At 42.1% G+C, this 22,869-nt stretch overlaps 1 protein-coding gene across 1 annotated transcript in view; it reads left to right on the top strand.

Annotated features, from left to right (window-relative positions):
- DNAAF11 (dynein axonemal assembly factor 11) overlaps positions 1–22,869 on the top strand; it is a gene marked incomplete at both ends in the record, with an annotated part of 48,124 nt that overhangs the window by 1,200 nt on the left and 24,055 nt on the right. The window contains 9 exons of the mRNA XM_083360345.1: positions 1,906–2,073; positions 3,260–3,337; positions 4,408–4,580; positions 7,117–7,358; positions 11,089–11,274; positions 12,073–12,150; positions 17,152–17,217; positions 17,559–17,628; positions 21,613–21,708. Coding sequence (XP_083216471.1) covers positions 1,906–2,073; positions 3,260–3,337; positions 4,408–4,580; positions 7,117–7,358; positions 11,089–11,274; positions 12,073–12,150; positions 17,152–17,217; positions 17,559–17,628; positions 21,613–21,708 — 1,157 coding nt within the window. The remainder of the gene's footprint in view (positions 1–1,905; positions 2,074–3,259; positions 3,338–4,407; positions 4,581–7,116; positions 7,359–11,088; positions 11,275–12,072; positions 12,151–17,151; positions 17,218–17,558; positions 17,629–21,612; positions 21,709–22,869) is intronic.

The following is a 22,869-nucleotide window of genomic DNA, read 5'->3' as shown; positions in this document are numbered from 1 at the left end:
ATCAAATATTATAAATTTAATAATATAGATCAAGTTATATAGTTTAACTAGATAAATAATGTTATGCATCTTTTTAAAAATCTCTCCATTCAATTCCTCTCCCTTCAATTTTCTCTCCTTGCCAGTCTACATGGTTTCCCCCTGAAGCAACCACAACCTTGCAAGGTGGGCTGGATGGGGTGAGAGGAGCTGACCCCCAAGGGTTGGTCTATATCCCTGTAGGGTAAATCTCCTCTCCAGGGTTCTTGCCTGTAAACTCTTTTTAATACCATCCTCAAGAAGGATTTATTCCACATAAAAGGTAAAGGTAAAGATTCCCCTGCACATGCGTGCTAGTTGTTTCCAACTCTATGGGCCGGTGTTCATCTCCGTTTCAAAGCCGAAGAGCCAACGCTTGTCCGAGGACGTCTCCGTGGTCATGTGGCCGGCATGACTGGACACCAAAGGCGCACGGAACACTGTTACCTTCCCACCGTAGAGGTCCCTATTTTTTTACTTGCATTTTTACGTCCTTTCGAACTGCTAGGTTGGCAGAAGCTGGGACGAGTAACAGGCGCTCACTCTGTTATGCGGCACTCGGGATTCGACTCGCCAAACTGCTGACCTTCTGATCAACAAGCTCAACGTCCTAACCCACTGAGCCACCGCGTCCCTTTTTTATTCCACATACTATCTCTTAATAGTATATGTTTCACTTGAATAATTATATTGAAAACTCAGGTTTTCTAAAATATGTCTTACTGATCTTAGGGAGTGATAATCTTTCAAAAAGGGACAGGGTGGCTCAGTGGGTTAGGACACTGAGCCTGTCGATCAGATGGTCGGCAGTTTGGCGGGTCGAATCCTGAGTGCCACATAGCAGAGTGAGTGCCCGTTATTTGTCCCAGCTTCTGCCAACCTAGCAGTTCAAAAGCACATAAAAATGCTAGTAGAAAAATAGGGACCACTATGATGGGAAGGTAACAGCGTTCCGTGCGCCTTTGGCATCTAGTCATGCCGGCCACATGACCACGGAGATGTCCTCGGACAAGCGCTGGTTCTTCGGCTTTGAAACGGAGATGAGCACTGGCCCCTAGAGTTGGAAACGACTACCACGCATGTGAGGGGGAACCTTTACCTTTACATTTAATCTTTCAAAGAAACATGGATAACAGAGGAATCTGGCTGAAACTTCACATTTTGAGTCGTTTCCTTTGTGGGTATAGTGGGATGGATGAACATTATATATTTTGGGTGTGGGAGATTTTCCCTCTGAGCCAGGGATCCCCAATCCCCAGGCCACAGACTGGTACCATGGCTCATTAAGAACTGGGCCACCCAGCTGGAGGTGAGCAATAGGTAAGCGAGCAAAACCGAAACCATCTCTTCCCCCCCCCGCCCCATCCGTGTAAAAATTGTCTTCCATGAAATCAGTCCCTGGTGCCAAAAAGGTTGGGGACTGCTGTTCTACACTCCTTCTGCCATTTTCTTTTATCGATGAATATAAGGCTGAATAAAAAGTATTCATTGTAAAATAATGAAGTATTGAAAGTTCATTAGTGCCTTTTTAAATGTGAGTGAGATTATTCCTCTGGGTCATTTATCCTTCATTTGCCAAGGAAAACCTTTGCTCTGATAAGATCCATTTCTCAACAGCATGCATTTGAGGGAACACAATAGGCAACGCTAATCGAAACACACAGTTAATTTGTTTGAGCCATATGTAAGAAGACATTTGTATTCTTATAGTTCTGGGTTTTTTTAAAAAATGAAGCTCCTGTATATATCTGAATGAATGTGAATGAATGAATGAATGAATGAATGAATGAATGAATGAATGTAGTCTTTTTCCAAGGAATGGTCTGCACCCTTTCTGTTCTATAAAAAAACCTGATTCTCTGTTCTATAATACGTCTTTTACCGTAGTCACAGAGGAATTGGTTAGACAACGGGCAGAGCATAACAACTGTGAACTGTTCTCTTTGGAAGAAGTTTCCCTGCATCAACAGAACATAGAGAAAATTGAACATCTGGATAGATGGTGCCGAAATTTAAAAATTCTCTACCTGCAAAACAACTTGATCTCCAAAATTGGTTTGTATATTTGTCTGCGAAGGGAATTGCTGTAGTGATTTGGCCATGAAAAGGATGACCTCCTTAAGGATAACTTAAGGAAGAAAAATAATTTAAAAATGGGGAAAGTAAACCAAGCCTTTACTGCTAATGCCTCCATAATACAGACATAGAATATAGAAGCATAGGGTTGGAAGGGACCCCGGTGGTCTTCTAGTCCAACCCTCTGCTCAAGGCTGGAGGCCTTATAAAATCGTGATAGGCAAGCAGCCTAAGTTCTTAGAGTCCTGGTTAACCCTTAAAAACCTTTGGTTCATCACATTGATTGATTGATTGATTATGTGCCCTTAGGCTGGTGTTGGCTTAGTGTCCACATAACTTTCTCCAGGGTGATCTGTCTTCAATCCATCTCCCCAACTCTTCTAGGACTATACAGGTAGTCCAAATTTTTCTGTTGCTAAGTGAGTTTTGCCCCATTTTACAACCTTTCTTTCCACAGTTGTGAAGTGAATCACTGCAGTTGTTAAACTAGTAACACGGTGGTTAAGTGAATCTGGCTTCCCTATTGACTTTGCTTGTCAGAAGGTTGCAAAAGGGGATCACGTGATCCCCGGACACTGCAAGCACCATAGGAATCAGTTGCCAAGTATCTGAATTTTGATCAAGAGACCATGCAATAGTCATAAACGTGAGAACTGGTCATCAGTCACTTTTTCCAGTGCCACTGTAACTTCAAACGGGGAGTATATGAAGGGCTATAAGTTGGGCAGTACGTGTATCTGTCGTTGCTGTAATTGAGTCTGTCCACCATGCTGCTGGTTGTTCTCTTGCCTTCAGTGGTGTTACAGTCTCAAGTGTTTTGTTCAAATTAATCCAGTCACCAATCCGTTAGATTTTTCAAAAGTAAGAACTGAGTCGTTTAACTTAATCCTCCAAATCCCTGCAGTGGAGTAAGATGTCATTTGAATAAGACGATCCTTAATTCATGCAGGGCTTCTCTTCTTCGAACATAAACATTCTGTGTATTTAATTCACAGTTAATTCATCATTTGGCTCAAGTAATCTTTTTGGTATTTTAAGAACGTCTTTTTTTCCGGATCCAATTTCTGTTCGGATGCTTTTTTTTTTTTAAAGGATTAACTGCTGGACCATTGGGAATGCTAAGTCTATCCTTGCAAAACTGACACAAGTAATAATTACCTTTCAGAAAATGTGAGCCGACTGAAAAAGCTTGAGTATTTAAATCTGGCTTTAAACAACATTGAAAAATTTGAAAATTTGGAAGGTAAGATCTTTCAAAGAACGTTTCTTTGGGCAATGCTTTTTAATACATACGCATCTGTTTTGCAAAAAAGGCAGTGTCTTTATTTTTCTATCTGTCACATCCAGATACACTGGTGCCTTCTTACTCAACTGCTTTGAAACTCATTGCATTTGGTACTCAGTGCATTTTGACACAAACATTTCATCCTGGTACTTGTTTGTTTGCTACTCGACACACAATCTAGAATTGTCAGTGTCACCTACCTTGTGACTTGCTACATTATTCCTTATGGGAAAAATTTGTTTGGTATTCATAGCAACTCCCGGAACCAGTTAACAATGAGTACCAAGGTAACCCCGTATACAGTTTTATGACGATTTTGAGAGTGAACCCAAAGTTTTAAGAGGCCACTTGCAGTCCCAGAGCAGCAATAATAGTAATAATATCCCAGGTCCTTGGGAAGGACTCAATAGCTGGGTAAAAATGCCAAATCCAGTTTAAATATCTGGCTGACTGAGCAAACAATAATACTATATTTAATTTATATGCTGTGTGACTCCCAGTGATTCTGTCCACATCTAGTTAACCAGCATACTATGAATGTGTGCATCCTGCATAATTATAGTTTAAATTCAGAAACAAATATTTTTGATTTCATAGGCATAAAAAAAACAGGATGGGAAGAAGCTGCTGTTTCTGATCACATATTATTAATTTATAAAATGCACTGACTATCCAAATCCGCAGGGATGCTAGGCAGGTCACGAAATATAAAGGAGAATTAAAAAGTAATATATAAAATTACATTATTTTCTTGACATCTGACAGTTGTAAATCACTTTCCTGTTTTTGCACTTATAAATGTTTAAACATTTACATCTGCTTTATGAGAAAATGTTTTATGACTTGAGAAGCAAATTTTAATCATTTTTAAATTAATGTTGCTCATCCTTTTAGCATCTGATATTTACTTCTGTGAAAAGGATGAACAAGGAAGAGAGTCAGTATGATGACTCTGAGATAGATGTGTCTGTTAATTAAATGTAGAGTTGATCATTCTATTTCAAAAGCCCTATTTAATGTTCAAACAGGTTGTGAAGATCTGCAGAAGCTGGACCTGACAGCCAATTTCATTGGAGAATTGTCTAGTGTCGAAATACTGAAAAATAATGTACATCTTGAAGAGCTCTTCCTTATAGGAAATCCTTGCACTGATTTTGACGGCTATAGGCAGTTTGTGGTTGCTACCCTACAACAACTCAGAGTATGTCTTATTACATTGAATGGATTATATTAAAATAAAAATTAATTTAAATAAATAAATTTGAACAACAGTAGCCCCCCTTTACGTCAAAGGGAGAAATTTAACACTCTTATGCAAACATATAGATAAGTACTTTATAAAAAGTAGTAAAATCAGGAAGTTAACATCAAATAAGAAAAAAACAAACCCGTACTGTGCTGTGGTCCTTTGTTAGGGAATTTATTACATTTTACTTAAAAGGATTTATTGCAGTTGTGATATGTATAGGATTGTATAGTCTGGGGAATTCTGGGAGTTGAAGTCAACAAGACTCTAGAAAGAGTACAGAGAAGAGCAACAAAGATGATTAGGGGACTGGAGGCTAAAACATAAAAGGAACGGTTGCTGGAATTGGGTATGTCTGGTTTAATGAAGAGAAAGGGGAGGGGTGACATGATAGCAGTGTTCCAATATCTCAGGGGCTGCCCCAAAGAAGAGGGAGTCAAGCCATTCTCCAAAGCACCTGAAAGCAGGACAAGAAGCAATGGATGGAAACTAATCAAGGAGGGAAGCAATCTAGAATTAAGGAGAAATTTCCTGATGGTGAGAACAATTAATCAGTGGAACAATCTGTCTCCAGAAGCCATGAATGCTCCAACACTGGAAGCTTTTAATAATAATAATAATAATAATAATAATAATAATAATAATAATAATAATAATAATAATAATAATTATTATTATTATTATTATTATTATTATTATTATTATTATTATTATTATTATTATTATTATTATTATTATTATTATTTTATTTGTATACCGCCCTTCTCCCGAAGGACTCAGGAGAAACTTCCTGACAGTTAGAACAATTTACCAGTGGAACAACCTGCCTCCAGAAGCTGTGAATGCTCCAAGACTGGAAGTTTTTAAGAAGAGACTGGACAGCCATTTGTCTGAAATGGTATAGGGTTTCCTGCCTGAGCAGGGGGTTGGACTAGATGACCTCCAAAGTCCCATCCAATACTACTACTACTACTACTACTACTTATTATTATTATTATTATTATTATTATTATTATTATTATTATTATTTATTACAATAGGAGAAAACCTTGTCATGCCTTCCAACCCATTGCTCCTCTCCTGCAGATCTTACCAGCCACAAACACTCCTAATGAGAGAGGCAGCTAGCATATGCAGAGGTTCATGCAGGTTTGGGCAACTTTCGAATTAAAGGATGAAGCGTCAGTAGGATTATACAGATAGTCCTCGACTTACGACCACAACTGAGCCTCAAATTTCTGTTGCTAAGCATACTTGATTTTACATGTGATAACCGCGGCAAGAATTATATTTGCACAATACCGGAAGAATGAAGAAACACCACCAGAAGAAGAAATAATTTTTTTAAAAAAACCAGACTGCGCGGAACAGGACAGACTTACTTTAAGGTCGAAAGAAAAAGAAGAAACGGAATATTTTCAAACTCGGGGCCTATTTTATCAATGGTTAGAGAAAAAATTTAGGGATTAGTTATTTAATTTGCATTAGTGAATGAGATACTCAGACAACACTTTTTGTTGAATTGATTACTATTGAATTCTGTTAAAAAAAATAAAACTTTATAAAAAAAATTCTGCCGCTAAGCGAGACGGTTATTAAGTGAGTTTGTCTCCATTTTACGATGCTTCTTGCCACAATTGTTAAGTGAATTGGTGCAGTTGTGAAGTTAGTAACACGGTTGTTAAGTGAATCTGGCTTCCCCATTGACTTTGCTTGTCAGAAGGTTGCCAAAGGGGATCACATGACCCCGGGACACGGCAACGGTCATAAACACGAGCCAGTTGCCAAGCGGCTGAATTTTTATCATGTGACCACAAGGATGCTGCAACGGTCACAAGTGTGGAAAACGGACATGTCACTTTTTTCACCACTGAGCCATCACTAAACAAAAGGTTGTAAGTCAAAGACTATCTGTATTCAGTTATGTCATGCAAGGAGGTAGGAACAATATTTTCACATTGTTTTAGGAATTTTGTCTTTTTCTGGGAATGGGAAATCGTGTCTCAAGATTTGATGATTCACCATTAAATTTTGGTAGGCCCCATTTAAAGAATTCCTCTAAAAATGGAATTAAAAAGAGGCTTGGGTGTCTCCTGAGAATAATACATCTCAGTTTTTATTTTTCCTACACCTTTTTAAGAATCTGTAACTAAGGAAGGAATCATGGAGGGTGCATTTGCTTGACAATTTATTCCTAAAATTGTGTGAAAATGCCGTTCACGCTTACATGCAAACCATCAGCGAACATGGTCCTGTCTCTTTTATCACATAATATTTTTTTAAAAAAAGTTCTCCATCCTTGCAACGCATGTGATTTTATGATAATTTGAGCTAGAAGAAATTGGAGTTTAATCAATTCATTCATTTAAATGCAATTTTTTTAAAAAAGAATAATTTCATGAAAAAAAGAAAGAGGGATAGATTTCTTGTGCAGTTTATTGAAATATAATTCTCTCTCTCTCTCTCTCTTTTCCCCCCGTTCTTTTTAAAGTTTTTGGATTGCAAAGAGATAACACGGTCCGAAAGGATTCAAGCTTTACAGAACTACCCTGCGGTAGAAAGAAAAATCCACGAGCAGGAACAAACCTATCTCCTGAAAAGAGAGGAAGAAAAAAAAGAGGCAGAAAGACGGATGCTCGAAAAGCAGAAGGAAAGGAAGGAGGAGAAGAAGAAGAAGAAGGGACAGCATCCGGGGTCTGATAAACAATCACGCGCAGATATTAAGACACCCCTGTAGGTGCCTCTCTGGTTCATCTGGGACAGGAAAAAAAAACACTTGAGTGTAGAAATATATTTTTATCTTCTTTATTCAATTTTCAGTTATTTAATTTGTATGGCCACTCGTCTCACCAAGCAATTCTGAGTGGTGAACAAAATTAAAAAAAATAAATAGCAAAGTTAAAATACTTCACGAACACTAAAATAACTATTTATTTATTTATTTATTTATTATATTTATATACCGCCCTTTCCCGAAGGACTCAGGGCGGTTTACAGGGTGATTAAAACAAAAAATACAAAAGTTAAAAACAGTTAAAAAAAATTATATCCGTCCCTGAACAAATAAAACCCCAATTAAAATTAAAATTAAAATTCTCAGCCTGGGCCAGAGAGCTCGAAGAGCCAGGTCTTCAGGTCCCGGCGGAATGAACGAAGATCGGGGGCAGTCCTGAGCTCCACGGGCAGCTGGTTCCAGAGGGCAGGCGCACCCACTGAGAAGGCCCTATCCCTGGGTGTTGTCCGCCGGCAATCTATTACCGGCAGTACCCTGAGAAGACCCTCCCTGTGGGAACGCACTGGACGAAGGGAGCTTGATGCTGGCAGCAGGTGTTCCCTCAAATATCACGGACCCAAGCCATTCAGGGCTTTATAGGTCATCACCAGCACTTTGAATCTCACCCGGAGGGCAACCGGGAGCCAATGCAGCTCACGGAGTAGAGGTGTTACATGGGAGTATCGGGAGACCCCAATCACAACTCGCGCGGCCGCATTCTGCACCAGCTGAAGCCTCCAAGTGGTCCTGAAGGGCAGCCCCATGTAGAGAGCGTTGCAGTAGTCTAAACGGGAGGTCACAAGCGCATGAGTGACTGTGCGTAGGGCATCTCGGTCCAGATAGGGTCGCAACTGGCGCACCAGGCGAACCTGGGCAAAAGCCCCCCTGGTCACGGCTCCTATATGGTCTTCAAAATTGAGTCGTGAATCCAGGAGGACGCCCAAGTTGCAAGCCCTATCAACGGGGGGTAACACCTCACCCCCCATCGTTAGAGGTGGAATAGTCTGGTTAGCCTGAGATGCCGATATGCACAGCCACTCAGTCTTGGCGGGATTGAGACGAAGCCTGTTTCTCCCCATGCAGACCTGGACCGCCTCCAGGCAACGGGACATCACGGCGAGGGCATCGCTGGGTTGGTTCGGGGTGGAAAGAAAAACCACGAATGATCTCACCCAGCGGCTTCATATAGATGTTGAACAGGAGGGGCGAGAGAACCAACCCCTGAGGAACTCCACTATGAAATGGATCCCTTCACATGCTCAGGGTGCCACGTCCGGCTACAGAATTGGGTATTGAAGGACTTAGAAAAAATCAGCAGGGTAAGGGTCGTCCTGATCTCCGGCCGGAGAATGATGGATGCTAGGGCAGAATACAGTAGCGGCCAAAATTGTGGAAAACCTTTTTTGGGAAAAGTGTATTTTTGAGGTTTCATGGCTAATAACACCACTTCCCCCCCCGAGTGGTACCGTAAAATTATACATCAGTGGCAAGATAATTTAATCAAGAATGTAATGCAAGAAAGTTTTCTTCAATTATCTGTACTGTATTGTGTGAAAAGTTATAGCCAAATAACCAGAAAAAGGAAGCACAACTTGCTTAGGTTTGATATCAGGTAGCTTTCCTTCATCTGATTGTAGCCAATGAGCATGGGTGTTTAGAGAGCCAATCGGGTGTCATCTTGTTTCGGCAATGAGCCAATCAGATCACAGTAGGATTTCAGTTATTGATGTAGTGTATTGAAGCTGAGAGGAGGATATTTGTCAGTGTCTTAGGTCAGGAGTAGGCAACCTCGGCTCTTTTATGACTCATGGACTTCAACTCCCAGAATTCCTGAGTCAGCATAGCTGACTCAGGAATTCTGGGAGTTGAAGTCCATGAGTCATAAAAGAGCCGAGGTTCCCTACCCCTGTGTTAGGTGATCGCTATCAAGTGGGTTGGGTTTTTTGTGTGTTCTTTCGTTGCTTGTAAAATGTAATAAAATTAAAGTAATGGTGCAAAGAGTTGACTAGTCACCCAGAAAGCGATGTAAAATAGTATTATTAAGTGAACAAGGCTACAGTTATAAAGAAATTAGAAGAAAAATTGGTGGAAACTTAACCAAAGGTGGCATTTCTACTGTACACTTTTCCCAAAAGGTTTCCACAATTTTGGCCACGACTGTAGGCACATCTCCTACACCTTCCAACCTGCATTCCTTAATTCAGGGGTCCCCAAATCCCAGACTGTGGACCAGTACCGGGCCGCGGCATGCCAGCAACTGGTCCACATAAACAAAGAAAGCCCTATCCACAGGATGCAGGAAGCACACAAATCTACGCCCCCTTCGGTCCGCGGAAAAATCTTTGTCCGTGATCACAGGATCCCCGGGACACTGCAATCTGTCATAAATATGAACCACTTGCCAAGTATCCAAATTTGGATCACGTGACCCTGGGGATCGCAAGTGTGAAAAATGGTCGTAAGTCACTTTTTTGAAGGATGTTGTAACTTCGAATGGTCAGTAAATGAACTGTTGTAAGTTGAGGACCACCTATATTATAATAAGCTCTTGCTTGTATATGGCCTTACGTTTTTGCACTTGGGAGATAATTTGGAATTTTGGAAGCCAGTTGCAAGCCCTCTGTCAGGATAGCTGATACGGAGATGTCAGCCATCGGAAAAATGGCTCAGGTTGAATGAAAGAAAATGTTCTCTTCTGTCATGGTTAGAACTTAGCCACAGCCATCACTGTAGCTCATGGCTACAGTTTCATGGCTAGAACTGAGCCACCACCATCACCGTAGCTCATGGCTACAGTGTCATGTCTAGAACTTAGCCACCACCATCACCGTAGCTCATGGCTACAGTGTCATGTCTAGAACTTAGCCACCACCATCATCGTAGCTCATGGCTACGGTGTCATGGCTAGAACGTAGCCACCACCATCACTGTAGCTCATGGCTACACTGTCATGGCTAGAACCTAGCCACCACCATCACTGTAGCTCATGGCTACAGTATCATGTCTAGAACTTAGCCACCACCATCACCGTAGCTCATGGCTACGGTGTCATGGCTAGAACGTAGCCACCACCATCACTGTAGCTCATGGCTACACTGTCATGGCTAGAACCTAGCCACCACCATCACTGTAGCTCATGGCTACAGTATCATGTCTAGAACTTAGCCACCACCATCACTGTAGCTCATGGCTACGGTGTCATGGCTAGAACGTAGCCACCACCATCACTGTAGCTCATGGCTACAGTGTCATGTCTAGAACTTAGCCACCACCGTCACCGTAGCTCATGGCTACAGTGTCATGTCTAGAACTTAGCCACCATCATCACCGTAACTCATGGCTACAGTGTCATGACTAGAACGTAGCCACCACCATCACTGTAACTCAACTTTGCCTTCCTGCTGCACAGTTTCTGGGCAAGAAGGCCCACTTCCAAACAAAGCACCCAGATGCTTTGTTTTGTTTTATTAGGACATTATTTGTAGAGTCCAGAGTCATTCTTGCAAACAGAAGTCATGCTGGAAATTAATGCTTTGCTTTGCAACAGACATAATTCCTGATTCGTTCAAATGGAACCCGTAGGTCAGTGGGCTGCTCTCCATCAGGTCCAGATATGTGGCTGGAGAGCAGGATTTGAAGTGGATATATGTGTCCTAAGATTGATTTATTTTTTTGCACGTTACTTTACAGCTACTATTCTGTAGAAGGAGCAGTGAACCAGTGGAATTCTGAAGAAGGAGATGAATTTCGTAAATTAATACTGGAGGACGAGGATGAAGACCGTGACTTTTGGGATGAACCTGTGCCTCACACCCCAGAGGCTAGGCTAGAAATTCACCAGTATCTTGAAGAGAAAAGGAAAGAAAGAGAAAATAAGTATGCATAATTTCTATATATGACATAGATAGACAGACAAGACAGACAGATCTAATCCAATGTCTTACTTTAATGTTTATTTCATGAGAGACTGTAAAGTGCTGCAAAGCCACATCGCCCGAAGCCTTATCTAAAATGGCTGCCGTTAATGACTGAATTGGTAGCTTGTACTAAGTTGTTCAGTTGTGGTTTGGTGAACACACTGCAGTGGACTAGATTCATATAACCTACTAAGCCTTAGTTTAGCTCCAGTTCTGTTAAGGGCCAGATTTCAGTTGCATCAATATTATGATTTCATTAAAGATTTAAAAAAAAGCAGAAACATACCATTTGTGGAGGCCATTGTTTTCCAATTGTCCAGTAACATTAGGATCAATCAGGGGACCTTCATAACAACAGCATCCGTAGAGCAAGGTTTGCCGATTATATTTTATTATGTTTATCATGATAACCTGAATATTGTAAAAAAACAAGATCACAAACAGGCTGATTATTTTAGAAATAAGCTAATAAGAGACAAGGAAACAGATAGGAATGAGATACGAATTTGGTACCCAAGGATCAAATAAGCTGAAGGAGCCATTACCCTTGTGTTGATCGTACTTGATTTGCTTTCCTAAAATACGCCATCACATCAGCATTCTTTCAATACATTAAAGCAAATGGGATTTTTTGTGTGTCTTAAAATTGAAGGCTTTGTCATCTTTCTGCTGCTGTCTTTGCTACCTTGTGGAAGGAATTAAAACACAAAGTGTATAAAAAAAAAAAACCACCTATTTTTTAATTATTTTTTAACAGAGAACAAAGAAACAAAGAGAAACCTCCGAGGACTTTGATCACCCCAGAAGGAAGAGTTTTAAACGTAAATGAAGCCAAGTATGTAAAAAGAGATAAGCAATTCATGAACCATTTTGAGCACTCAGATTGGTTAAATAAAGGGCAGGCGACCCACTTCTTTTCATAAGCTAAATGAGGAGGAAAACATTTTTTCCCCAATTTTCTCCCCAAGTTTAGATATCAGCCCTTTGTTTCAGAATCTGTCCTGTGGGAACAGAAGCCCCAAATGCCAAGATGTATGATCAAAGCCTTAACCCTTTTGTATATGTGTGACAAATTTTCACACAGGTTCAAGAGGCAGGACTTTGAGGGCATACCTCGGTCCACCTGGATGAGATGCCCTTGACCACTCCCTTGATTGTGGCACTCAGCCCTGGGTGCTATTGAACTCCACACATAGGCTTCTCTTTTCCTTAAAATTCAAATTAGATAAATGTTGCTGCCCTCCACTCTGTTTTTCATATGGCCCAAATTAATTATTAAAACTAAAAGGCCTGTGAAGTAATCTGGATTCAAAGGGGAAAAGGTGATTAACATCATATGTAGATGTATTTACTTACTTGTTTATTAAATTTATATGCCGTCTATTTCACTGGGTCAAGTGACTGTATGGCTTACAATAGTATAAAACCATAGATATCTCTTTGGGAAGAAATGGAGGTAGTAACAGATTTTATTTTCCTGGGCTCCAAGATCACTGCAGATGGGGATTGCAGCTAAGAAATTAAAAAACGCTTGCTCCTGGGGAGGAAAGCCATGGCAAATCTAGACAGCACACTAAAAAGCAGAGACATCACCCTGCCAACAAAAGTGCGTATAGTCAAGGCTATGGTCTTCCCAGTTGCAATGTATGGCTGTGAAAATTGGACCATAAAAAAGGCTGAGCACCAAAGAATTGAGGCCTTTGAACTGTGGTGCTGGAGAAGACTCCTGCGAGTCCCTTGGACTGCAAGGCGATCAAACCGGTCAGTCCTAGAGGAGATCAACCTTGACTGCTCTTGAGAAGGCCAGATCCTGAAGCTGAAACTCAAATACTTTGGCCACCTAATGAGAAGGAAGGACTCACTGGAGAAGAGCCTAATGCTGGGAAAGGTTGAGGGCAAGAGAAGAAGGGGACGACAGAGAATGAGGTGGCTGGATGGAGTCACTGAAGCAGGAGGCGTGAGCTTAAACGGACTCCATAAGATGGTAGAGGACAGGAAGGCCTGGAGGAACGTTGTCCATGGGGTCGCGATGGGTCAGACACGACTTCACAACTAACAACAACAACATAGATATCTCCCTTTTTGGAGCCCAATAATCCCTTAATTCAAGGTAGAGGTGGGGGAGATGGGATGGAGCTGAGCATTTACTGGCTGGATGCCCTTCCTAATGCCTATGCAGAGTTCACAGCAGACATTTTTTTCTTTATACCCTAGGAGAGAAATATCTGCCACTACCTAGGATTGAACTCTCAACCTTCTGAATGGAAGGCGAGCATTTTCTCCACTAGGCCACCACATTCTTCAAAGCCATAGATCAGACATGTCAAACACAAGGCCTGGGGGCCAGATCAGGCCCGCAAAGTGGTTTCATGCGGCCCGCGAAGCCATCCTGGAAACAGTGAGGGAATGGCCCCCACTGCCTGGCCCTGGCCCAGAGACCCTCCTCCTGCCCAGGCCCCCATAGGCACCCTTGATGCGAACGATGTAGAGCTAGCCACGCCCACCCAGTAGGCCATACGCATTTTAGCCATGCCCACCCAGTAGGCCACGCCCACCCAGGCCACACCCATCTGGCCCCCTGAGGGCAACCGCAATGCTGATGCGGCCCTCAATGAAATTGAGTTTGACACCCCTGCCATAGATATAAAAACACGAAAAACATTAAAATTAAAAACAGTTAAATAAAAGGTTAAAACCAAGAGCATGGACAATATGGGGAGGGACTTTTGACTCTCACTCAGCTCCCCCTCCAGCATAGTGCAACTCCACCGGGACCTCCAGCCAATTGGCAGAGCCAGATTTTAAGGCTCTTCCAGAAGGCAAGGAGTGTGGGGACTGACCTCAAGTTCAGAAGGAGAATATTCCATTATTATTTTTTTATTTCCAAAATTTTTCTGTTCTTTTTAACTACAACTAAACGTATGTTTAATCTTTTGATGTTCCATCTAATATATCCGATCGTTTAATCTTTTAACCAGTGCTTTTTTTGTAAAAGAAAAAGGTGCCGGAACTCACACGTCATACAACCCGCCTTGCCTACTCTACAAGGTTCCATCCAAAAAAGGTGCCGGAACTCCATTCTGAGCCTTCTATGACAAAAAAAGCCCTGCTTTTAACTCTATTCAAAACATTTTTTTAAAAATTTATCTGTTGGAGTTTTCTTAAAGTCAATTACATTTAAATATCCAAAACATTTCCTTTATATTAACCATCCCAAACATTTTTATATGTCTCATATCAAAAAACAAAGTAAAAAAAGAAAGAAATTAAAAAGAAAAAAATACTATATTACTTGGGGGTTTCACCCCTTTTAAGCTAAAATTCATTTATATCCAAACTCTTTCTGGTTTTTTCAACCGTCTTCAAACAGTTGTTTAATTTTTAAATATTCCCTCTGATACATCCCATCATCTAATTTCTCAATTCTCACTTTAGCCCTCTTCTTTTGCCAAACACCTTTCCCGATCAATATGGTCCATTGAATCAAAGGGTCTTTCCGTAGACCTGCAAAATGTTGTTGTAGATATAAGAGGCAAATCAAGCCAAATGTCTCTGCAGAAAGATTTTGCCCAGAAGGAGAATATTCCAGAGAGCAGGGGCCATGGCAGAGAAGGCTCTTCTCCTTGATCCCACTAGCTGAAATACTTTGACCAACAGCATCTTCTGCCAGCATGAGTGGGGCAGGCCCACCCCATTGCAGCAAGGCGGTGCCTCAGATTAACCTGATGGATGCCCACATGGGGTCAGTCAGGAGTGCCTTAAAGCAGATATTGCCTTTTCCTGTGGTTATGTGACAGCTGCAAAGGGAAGCTATTGCAAAAGAAGGGGAAAAAGGACACAGTAAAGTCTTTCCAGCGAGCGTCACGTGTACACATCCGTGTGCCCTCGGAATTGCAGGTCACCTTTTGAATCCGAGCTGTTGCACAGTGCTAAAATACAGCACCAACTTCAACGCCATTTCAGGAAATGAGGACAACTTCTCAACGTGTGAAATGACGAATAGCGACAGGAAAAGAGACATTGCTGTCTGTCTGCAGGATATCTCAGGAAACCGAGCATTTTATCAACAACTCTACACCGTGCTGGAGAAAAACAATAAAGTGACAGTTGCACAAAATAGAGCTGGGGAAGACAAACGAGTCTGTAATGGCTCAAAACTGTATGTTGACGGATGTTGTGATTCAGTGTCAGCCTGTGCTCCCAGCAGCTGAGTCTGAGGAATCTGAGGAGGAGGAGGAGGAGGAGGAGGAGGAGGAGGAGGAGGAGGAGGAGGAGGAGGAGGGGTTTGAAGAGCCTTCAGTGTCAGAGGGAGGCTCTGATGCACTGCAGGACTCTCAGCCTGGCCCCTCCAGTTGTGTTCCTCATGAGGCTCAGCTGTGTGAGGAGGAGGAGTCACAGCTGAATCTGTTCAGAGACGCTAGAAGCAGAAGGCAATCCAGCAGAGTAGAGCAGAGAAAATCAATGAGGCAACTCAGTGAAAGGAGGAGAAGGCATTGAGAAGCCACACCTTGGGACAGATAATAAAAGGGGAAGGTGAGGGCGGTGCTGGTTGCTGAAGGCAACCGTTTGTAGACACTCAAAGAGAATCCTGGTCTGTTCTTGCTAATCTGTTTGACTCTTGTTTGTTGACTCTTGTTTGATGTTTTAAATCATTTTATTGAAGAAAATATTCTGCTTCTTTTTTTGTTTGAAAGACTTTATCATTTTGGAACCGTAAATAAATTTGGGTTGGGTTTTTTCCAGCCTATTAATTTGTCAAAAGGAAAAAGGGGTTGTCCCTGTCACACAAACAGGGCTGGAACAGAACAATGGATGGGAATTACACTTGTGACAACTGAGAACACGGCTGAGGGAGCTCTATAGAGCTCCAGCAATTTGAATTGTCAATAGAGTTGTCTTTTGTTAATACAAGGATAAACACCGTTTGGGAGGGAGGCCTCAATTCAGCCTCCTGCACCTCCGAGTGGGGGGGGGCTGCTAGTGATACTTGTGAAAATGTCACCGGCAGCGTGAGATGGACATTTTTAATGGATAGAAACTGTGAATGGATTTGTACCGAGACAGATTTTGGTGTGAAGCACCGAATCCTGATTTCACGTTGTAATTTCCAAGGCTTTCAGAAGGGAAACAGGAGCTGCAAGGCTATCTATCATGAGTTTGAAACAGTTGCTCCTCCCGAATTAGAAATAAAAGATTTAAATACGTGTTAAAACACCAGAGCCACAAGAGGAAACCCACCAATCAAATAAGTGGAAAATGAGGGTAAATTAGTGTGAGGAAAAAAAATGTATTTATTTGTTATGTCCAAAGTGGTTTTCTTAGCTATTTAAAGGAATAAGGTAAATTCTGAAAATTGAAATAGATCATTACATTTTTTGTTTTTTTTAAATAGGAACTCTTAAATTTCCTCCCTGGTAGGTTGGTGATGTAAGACAACACAGCTTTTGTCTGGAAACTGACACACACGCAGAGAGACATAGAAAGGGAGAGAGAATGATAACATGCATGGATAATAATTAGTTTTTCATTTAATGTTAACTTAATTAGGGTTTTTTTTGGCCAGTAGATGTCTCTCTTTCAGCACAAATGTGTAGCTTTGAATTACATGGACCTTATGTCATTTATCCCATCATGTTTCAACTTAAAAACAGCTCCGGACTTTGAACATTATCAGGTTTTTAGATTTTTGCAAACCTACTTGGGGAAGGATGTGTATCTTGCTAACTGCTATATCGTCACCTCTTGAATACAAAACCACAATCAATGGAAGTTTTGACTCTGCCCTTCATCCAGTCCAGTCTGTAATGCCCAAATCTCGCTTGCTATTATTTGCTAGGCTTCCCTTCTCCCTGGAAGAAGACGACGAAAATAACCGGTTCGTTTTGGATCTTGCCATTTACAGGTCAGAAAGGGTTTGTTTTATGGGCTCTTTTTCTGAGATTGTTTAGGGAGGCTGTTGATTTTATATTTGGCTTTTCGTTCACAGCCCGAAGAGGGAAAAAGGGGAAAAAAATTGCATTAAATAAAAGGTGGTATTGGATGCAGGTTGCACACCATCTTTTGAACTATGTACCGTATTTTCCGGCGTATAAGACGACTTTTGAACCCCTGAAAATCTTCTCAAAAGTTGGGGGGTCGTCTTATACGCCGGAAAATACGGTACATGTCCATCACTTTGCTTTTCATGAGAGCTCAGGGAACAGAGAGATGCTAAGCTAAACGATCTCCTCTCTTCTCTTTCAGACATTTGGACATCTCCTTCCTTAACGTGGATGTGCAGCCTACCTATGTCCGGGTAACGGTCAAAGGAAAGGTTCGTATTATTTGTCATTATTGCTTTGAGTCTTTTTTTTCCCCAAAGCCTATTTCATTTGGATTTGTTTTGTCTTTATGATGTTGGCTTCCCATAAGGAGGCCAGCACTGTCATTCTGATCCTGCTTGGTTGTAAGAGAGACACTGAAGAGGCAGCGAGGCGATCATGCCAACGCCGTCCTAGGCTGCATGACCAGAGGGGGTCGAATCGAGATCACTTGAAGTATTAATACGGCTTTATAAACCTTAGTGTCCAGTTTTGCATCCAGGTTTTGGTCCCCGTGATATTAAGAAAAGATACTGAGACTCGTAAGAAAGAGTGCAGAGAAGAGCAACGAAGAAGATTAGGGGACTGGAGCTGAAAACATATAAATAAAAGCCTCCATCACTGGAGGCTTTTAAGAAGAGACCGGATAGCCACTTGTCTGGAATGGTATATGGGGTCTCCTGCTTGAGCAGGGGGTTGGACTAGATGACCTCCAAGGTCCCTTCCAACCCTGTTATTCTGTCATTCTGTTATCGTATACAATAGCCTTTCCCTTCCTAGCGCCTTCTGCGAGTTTCCGACTCTCCCTGATCTGTTCTGTACCAGCCTGCTACCGGCCCTGCAGAAAAGGCAGGGACAACCCCTTTTACAAGAAGGCAAGAGGCTGGAATTACACCTGCCAAATTTATTGCTACAAAAACAAATAGAACAAGACACAAACCAAGAAACAGGAGCTTTTCAAGCGGTTGCCTTCAGCCAACCAGAACCTCCCACGCATTCCCCCTTAAATACAGTTCAGGGCGTGGCTTCTCTCTGCCTCCTTCCGAGGAGCCCCATTGCCTTCCTCTGTTTACTCCTGATTGACTGCCTCCTGCGTCGGGCGTCCTTGAACAGGGCCAGCTGTGGGTCATCTTCATCCACGCTGTCAGGCTCACACAGCTGGGTCTGCGTCGTGACCAGATGAGAGGGGCCTGGCTGAGGACTCTCATCAAGCTCTTCAACACCCCCCTCCTCCTCCTCCTCTGAGTCATCCGACCCAACTGCCGAACCCACAGGCTGACCCTGAATCACAACATGATCGGCATTGTGTGAGACCTACGAGTGTTGTGTTGAGGTCCGAGCACTTTGGAGGCGGTCAGGCAGGGCAGAACTGATGGACAGAGGAGGCAAAGCTGCATTCAAAGTAGGGGGCAGCTCGCAGCTAAACAGGGGAGGAAATTTGCAACGGTTACAAGGTCCTCCGAAACTGCTGCACAGCCACACAACCACGAACCCCCAGGAGCCCTGGTGGCGCAGAGGTTAGAATGCAGTAGTGCCGGCTAATTCTGCTGACTCCCGGCTGCCAGCAGTTTGGCAGTTCAAGGTTGATTCGGCCTACCATCCTTCTGAGGTGGGTAAAACGAGGACCCAGATTGTTGGGGGCCATAGGCTGACTCTGTAAACCGCTTAGAGAGGGCTGCAAAGCACTGCGAAGCGGTATATAAGTCTTAAGTGCTATTGCTATCTGTCTGAAAAAGGAGGCATCTGAAGAAAATTAGGATCCAGGACAGTAGGATCCACCAATGGCTTCTTGAGGAGGGGGTGAACCTAGTCACTTCCTGATTGGACTACTGCAGCGAGTTCTCCATAGGACTGCCCTTAAAGGGTATCTTAACATTTTAGCTGGTAATGCAGCAGCCTGGGCAGTTATATAATACTAATGCTAATAATAATACTAGAGTTGGAAGGGACCTTGGAGGTCATCTAGCCCAACCCCCTGCTCAGGCAGCAACCCTATACCATTTCAGACAAATGGCTGTCCAGTCTCTTCTTAAAAACTTCCTGTGTTGGAGCATTCACCACTTCTGGAGGTAGGTTAATGGGCCTGAGGCTCTACAAGGAACCAAAGACGTGCTTAGAGAGCTCCATCGCTGAGCTGGCTATTATTATCCCCCCCCCCTTAGGCAAAGGCTTGTGTCTCTGTTGAATAATATTTACTTTTAACGTGATTTGTATATATTTTCTATATCTGAAGTTTGTATATGAGGCTTTACTCATTATGCACTGTCCAGAGTCACCTATGGAGAGATGGGCAGCTATGATAGATAGACAGACAGACAGACAGATATGGATGGATGGAAGATAGATAGATAGATAGATAGATAGATAGATAGATAGATAGATAGATAGATAGATAGATAGATAGATAATGGATGGATTAGAGATAGAAAGATAGATAGAGATAGAGATAGAGATAGAGATAGAGATAGAGATAGAGATAGGGATGGATGGATATATATATTATATATATATCTATTATATCTATATCTATATCTATCTATCTATCTATCTATCATCTATCTATCTATCTATCTATCTATCTATCTATCTATCTATCTATCTATCTATATACATACTGTATATATAATAGATATGGATGGATGGACGGACGGACAGACAGATAGATACATAGATAGATGATGGATGGGTAGATAAATGATAGAACAAAAATGAAAAGTGAAGTTTCTTCTCCTTCTCCTGGTGATTTTATGGACATGTCCATATCATATATTTTTTCAACTAAGATGGACTAACATAATTATTCTTGTTGAAACCTAACCTTTTAAGCATCACATTGTAACATTTAGAATAGAATAGTCACACTTTTCTGTGACAATACAGAAGAAATACTAATCAGTGTGGATGCAGGTCTGTCTGATTTTGCTAATGTATCTGCATCTCTTTCTCTTCCCCACATGCACATAGATATTCTAATTAGGGTGTAAATTAAAATTCTTTAAGGTGCAAATCACCTGATTAAAATAGCATTAAGATATGTCATCAGAGAGCAGTAATTCCAGAAATCCTCTTGGATTAAAATCACGTTATTCATATTATTAATTATTCATCTAGATCGCAGACTTTTTTTATTCATTTGTTGATTGAGCGAGTGATACATGTCATTAAGTTAGTATGGAATGTCAGCAACACCTCCGACAGATTGTCTCTAAATACTCTGCCTCAGTCTGGACCTTCAGATCTTCCAGTAATGCTGTGGTTTGCCCAGTAGCTGTGAGTAGCTTATACTGTATGGCTGTCAGAAATGGCCATAAGGAAGGCTGAGTGCTGAAGAATTGATGCTTTCCAAGGAAGGAAGGAAGGAAGGAAGGAAGGAAGGAAGGAAGGAAGGAAGGAAGGAAGGAAGGAAGGAAGGAAGGAAGGAAGGAAGGAAGGAAGGAAGGAAGGGTAGTCAGTCAGTCAGTCCTAAAGGAAGTCAACCCTGACTGCTCTTCGGAAGGACAGAGTTGAAACTGAAGCTGAAAAACTTTGGCCACCAAATGAGGAGAAAAGATTTCATTGGAGAAGACCCTGATCGTTGGGAAAGATTGAAGGCAAAAGGAGAAGGGGACAGCAGAGGAGAAGATGGCTAGACAGCGTCATCGATGCAACAAACGTGAATTTGGTCAGACTCCCGAGAGGCAGTGGAGGACCGGAGGGCCTGGCGTGCTGTGATCCACGGAGTTTGCGAAGAGTGGGGACATGGTTTACTGACCGAACAACAACAAAAACCGACTGCTGCTGTAACCGAGTCCATCCACCTGGCCTTGATACGTTGCATCGTCATCATAACCACTCCAAATTAAGCTTAGTCAGCTAAAGTGTTTGGATTATTTCTGCATCAAATGGCATAGTTTGTTGTAATGGTCTGTGGGACCGACCTTGGGAGAGAGGAAGAAGAGTTGAAAAACTCAGTCCAAATAATTGTGGGGGGGGTTTGGGGGGATGGAGAAAGCATCTCAGAAGGGAGCCTCTCTAATTTTCAGGAGAGTAAAAATAAAATAAAATAAAATAAAATAAAATAAAATAAAATAAAATGGGAGGGGTACTTTCAAACTTGCAAGATTAACTATTAGCGCAACCTTATGACAGAGTTAGTGCTCGTGGTTGTGCTTCCGGTCTGAGCTACCTCAAAGGCTAATATTTGTTGGTGTTGTGTGTTTTTTGTTTTTTTAAAAAAGGCATTTCAACTTGTGCTACCCGAAGAAGTAAAGCCAGATAGCAGCACTGCTAAAAGATCTCAGACTACTGGACATTTGGTTATCAGCATGCCAAAGGTGGGGCAAAGATTGAACAGAGATATTAAAGTCCAGTTTCAACTTTGACCTATTTGCACAAATATCTTCCTTTGCTGCCCTCCCTCCCTCCCTCCCTCCCTCCCTCCCTCTCTCTCTCTTTCTTTCTTCTCCTTCCTTCCCTTCCTTCTCCTATCCCTCCCTCCCCTCCTTCCTTCCTTCCTTCCTTCCTTACTTACTTACTTACTTACTTACTTCGTTCCTTCCTTCCCCTACCCTCCCATGCATCTCTCTCCTTCCTTCCTTCCTTCCTTCCTTCCTTCCTTCCTTCCTTCCCTACACTCCCATGCATCTCTCTCCTTCCTTCCTTCCTTCCTTCCTTCCTTCCTTCCTTCCTTCCTTCCTTCCTTCCTTCCTTCCTTCCTTCCTTCCTTCCCCTACTCTCCCATGCATCTCTCTCCTTCCTTCCTTCCTTCCTTCCTTCCTTCCTTCCTTCCTTCCTTCCTTCCTTCCTTCCTTCCTTCCTCTCTTCTCCTTCCTTCTTTCCTTCCTTCCCCCACCCATCTCCCTTCCTTCTCTTACCCCTCCCTCCCATCTCCTTCCGTCCTTCCTTTCCTTCCTTCCTTCCTTCCTTCCTTCACCCACCCATCTCCTTTCCTTCTCTTACCCCTCCCTCCCTCCCACCTCTTTGCTTCCTCCCTCCCTCCCTCCCTCCCTCCCATTTTCTGAATTTGTTCTGAAATGTGATTCCTTATCCAAGTTGTATGTAGTCAACTTCCTTCAAGTTTTCGCCATCTGTCTTGTCTTGCTGGGTCCCTCATTAATTCAAGCAGTGCATCTGCAGTGACAGGTTTGCAGCCTCATCAATGGCTGGAATCCTGCCTGAATTTTATTCTTTTGAGCAACATCCCGCTTCTCCAAAACAAATTTCATTTAAAATCCATCCCTATTAGTTTCAGAAGAACCACTCTGGCAAATCGGTGTGAGCACTTTAGCATCCTTTGCAGAGATTTTGAAGATTTTTTTCCCCTGACAATTGAATATTAATCCCAGTTGATTTATATTCTGGCTTTTCATCTTTAGGAGGAAGCTTATTCCATTTTTTTTCCTACATTATCATGGGATGTATATATTATTTTCCATCCAGAAAATAGGCCAAAAATCCCATGGGAACGCGTTGTGATGAAGCAAGTCTCATGGAGC

This window comes from Vipera ursinii (genome assembly GCF_947247035.1).
Source record: "Vipera ursinii genome assembly, chromosome: 3".
Classification (NCBI taxonomy): domain Eukaryota; kingdom Metazoa; phylum Chordata; class Lepidosauria; order Squamata; family Viperidae; genus Vipera; species Vipera ursinii.
This window is presented reverse-complemented; position numbering and strand designations above follow the sequence as displayed.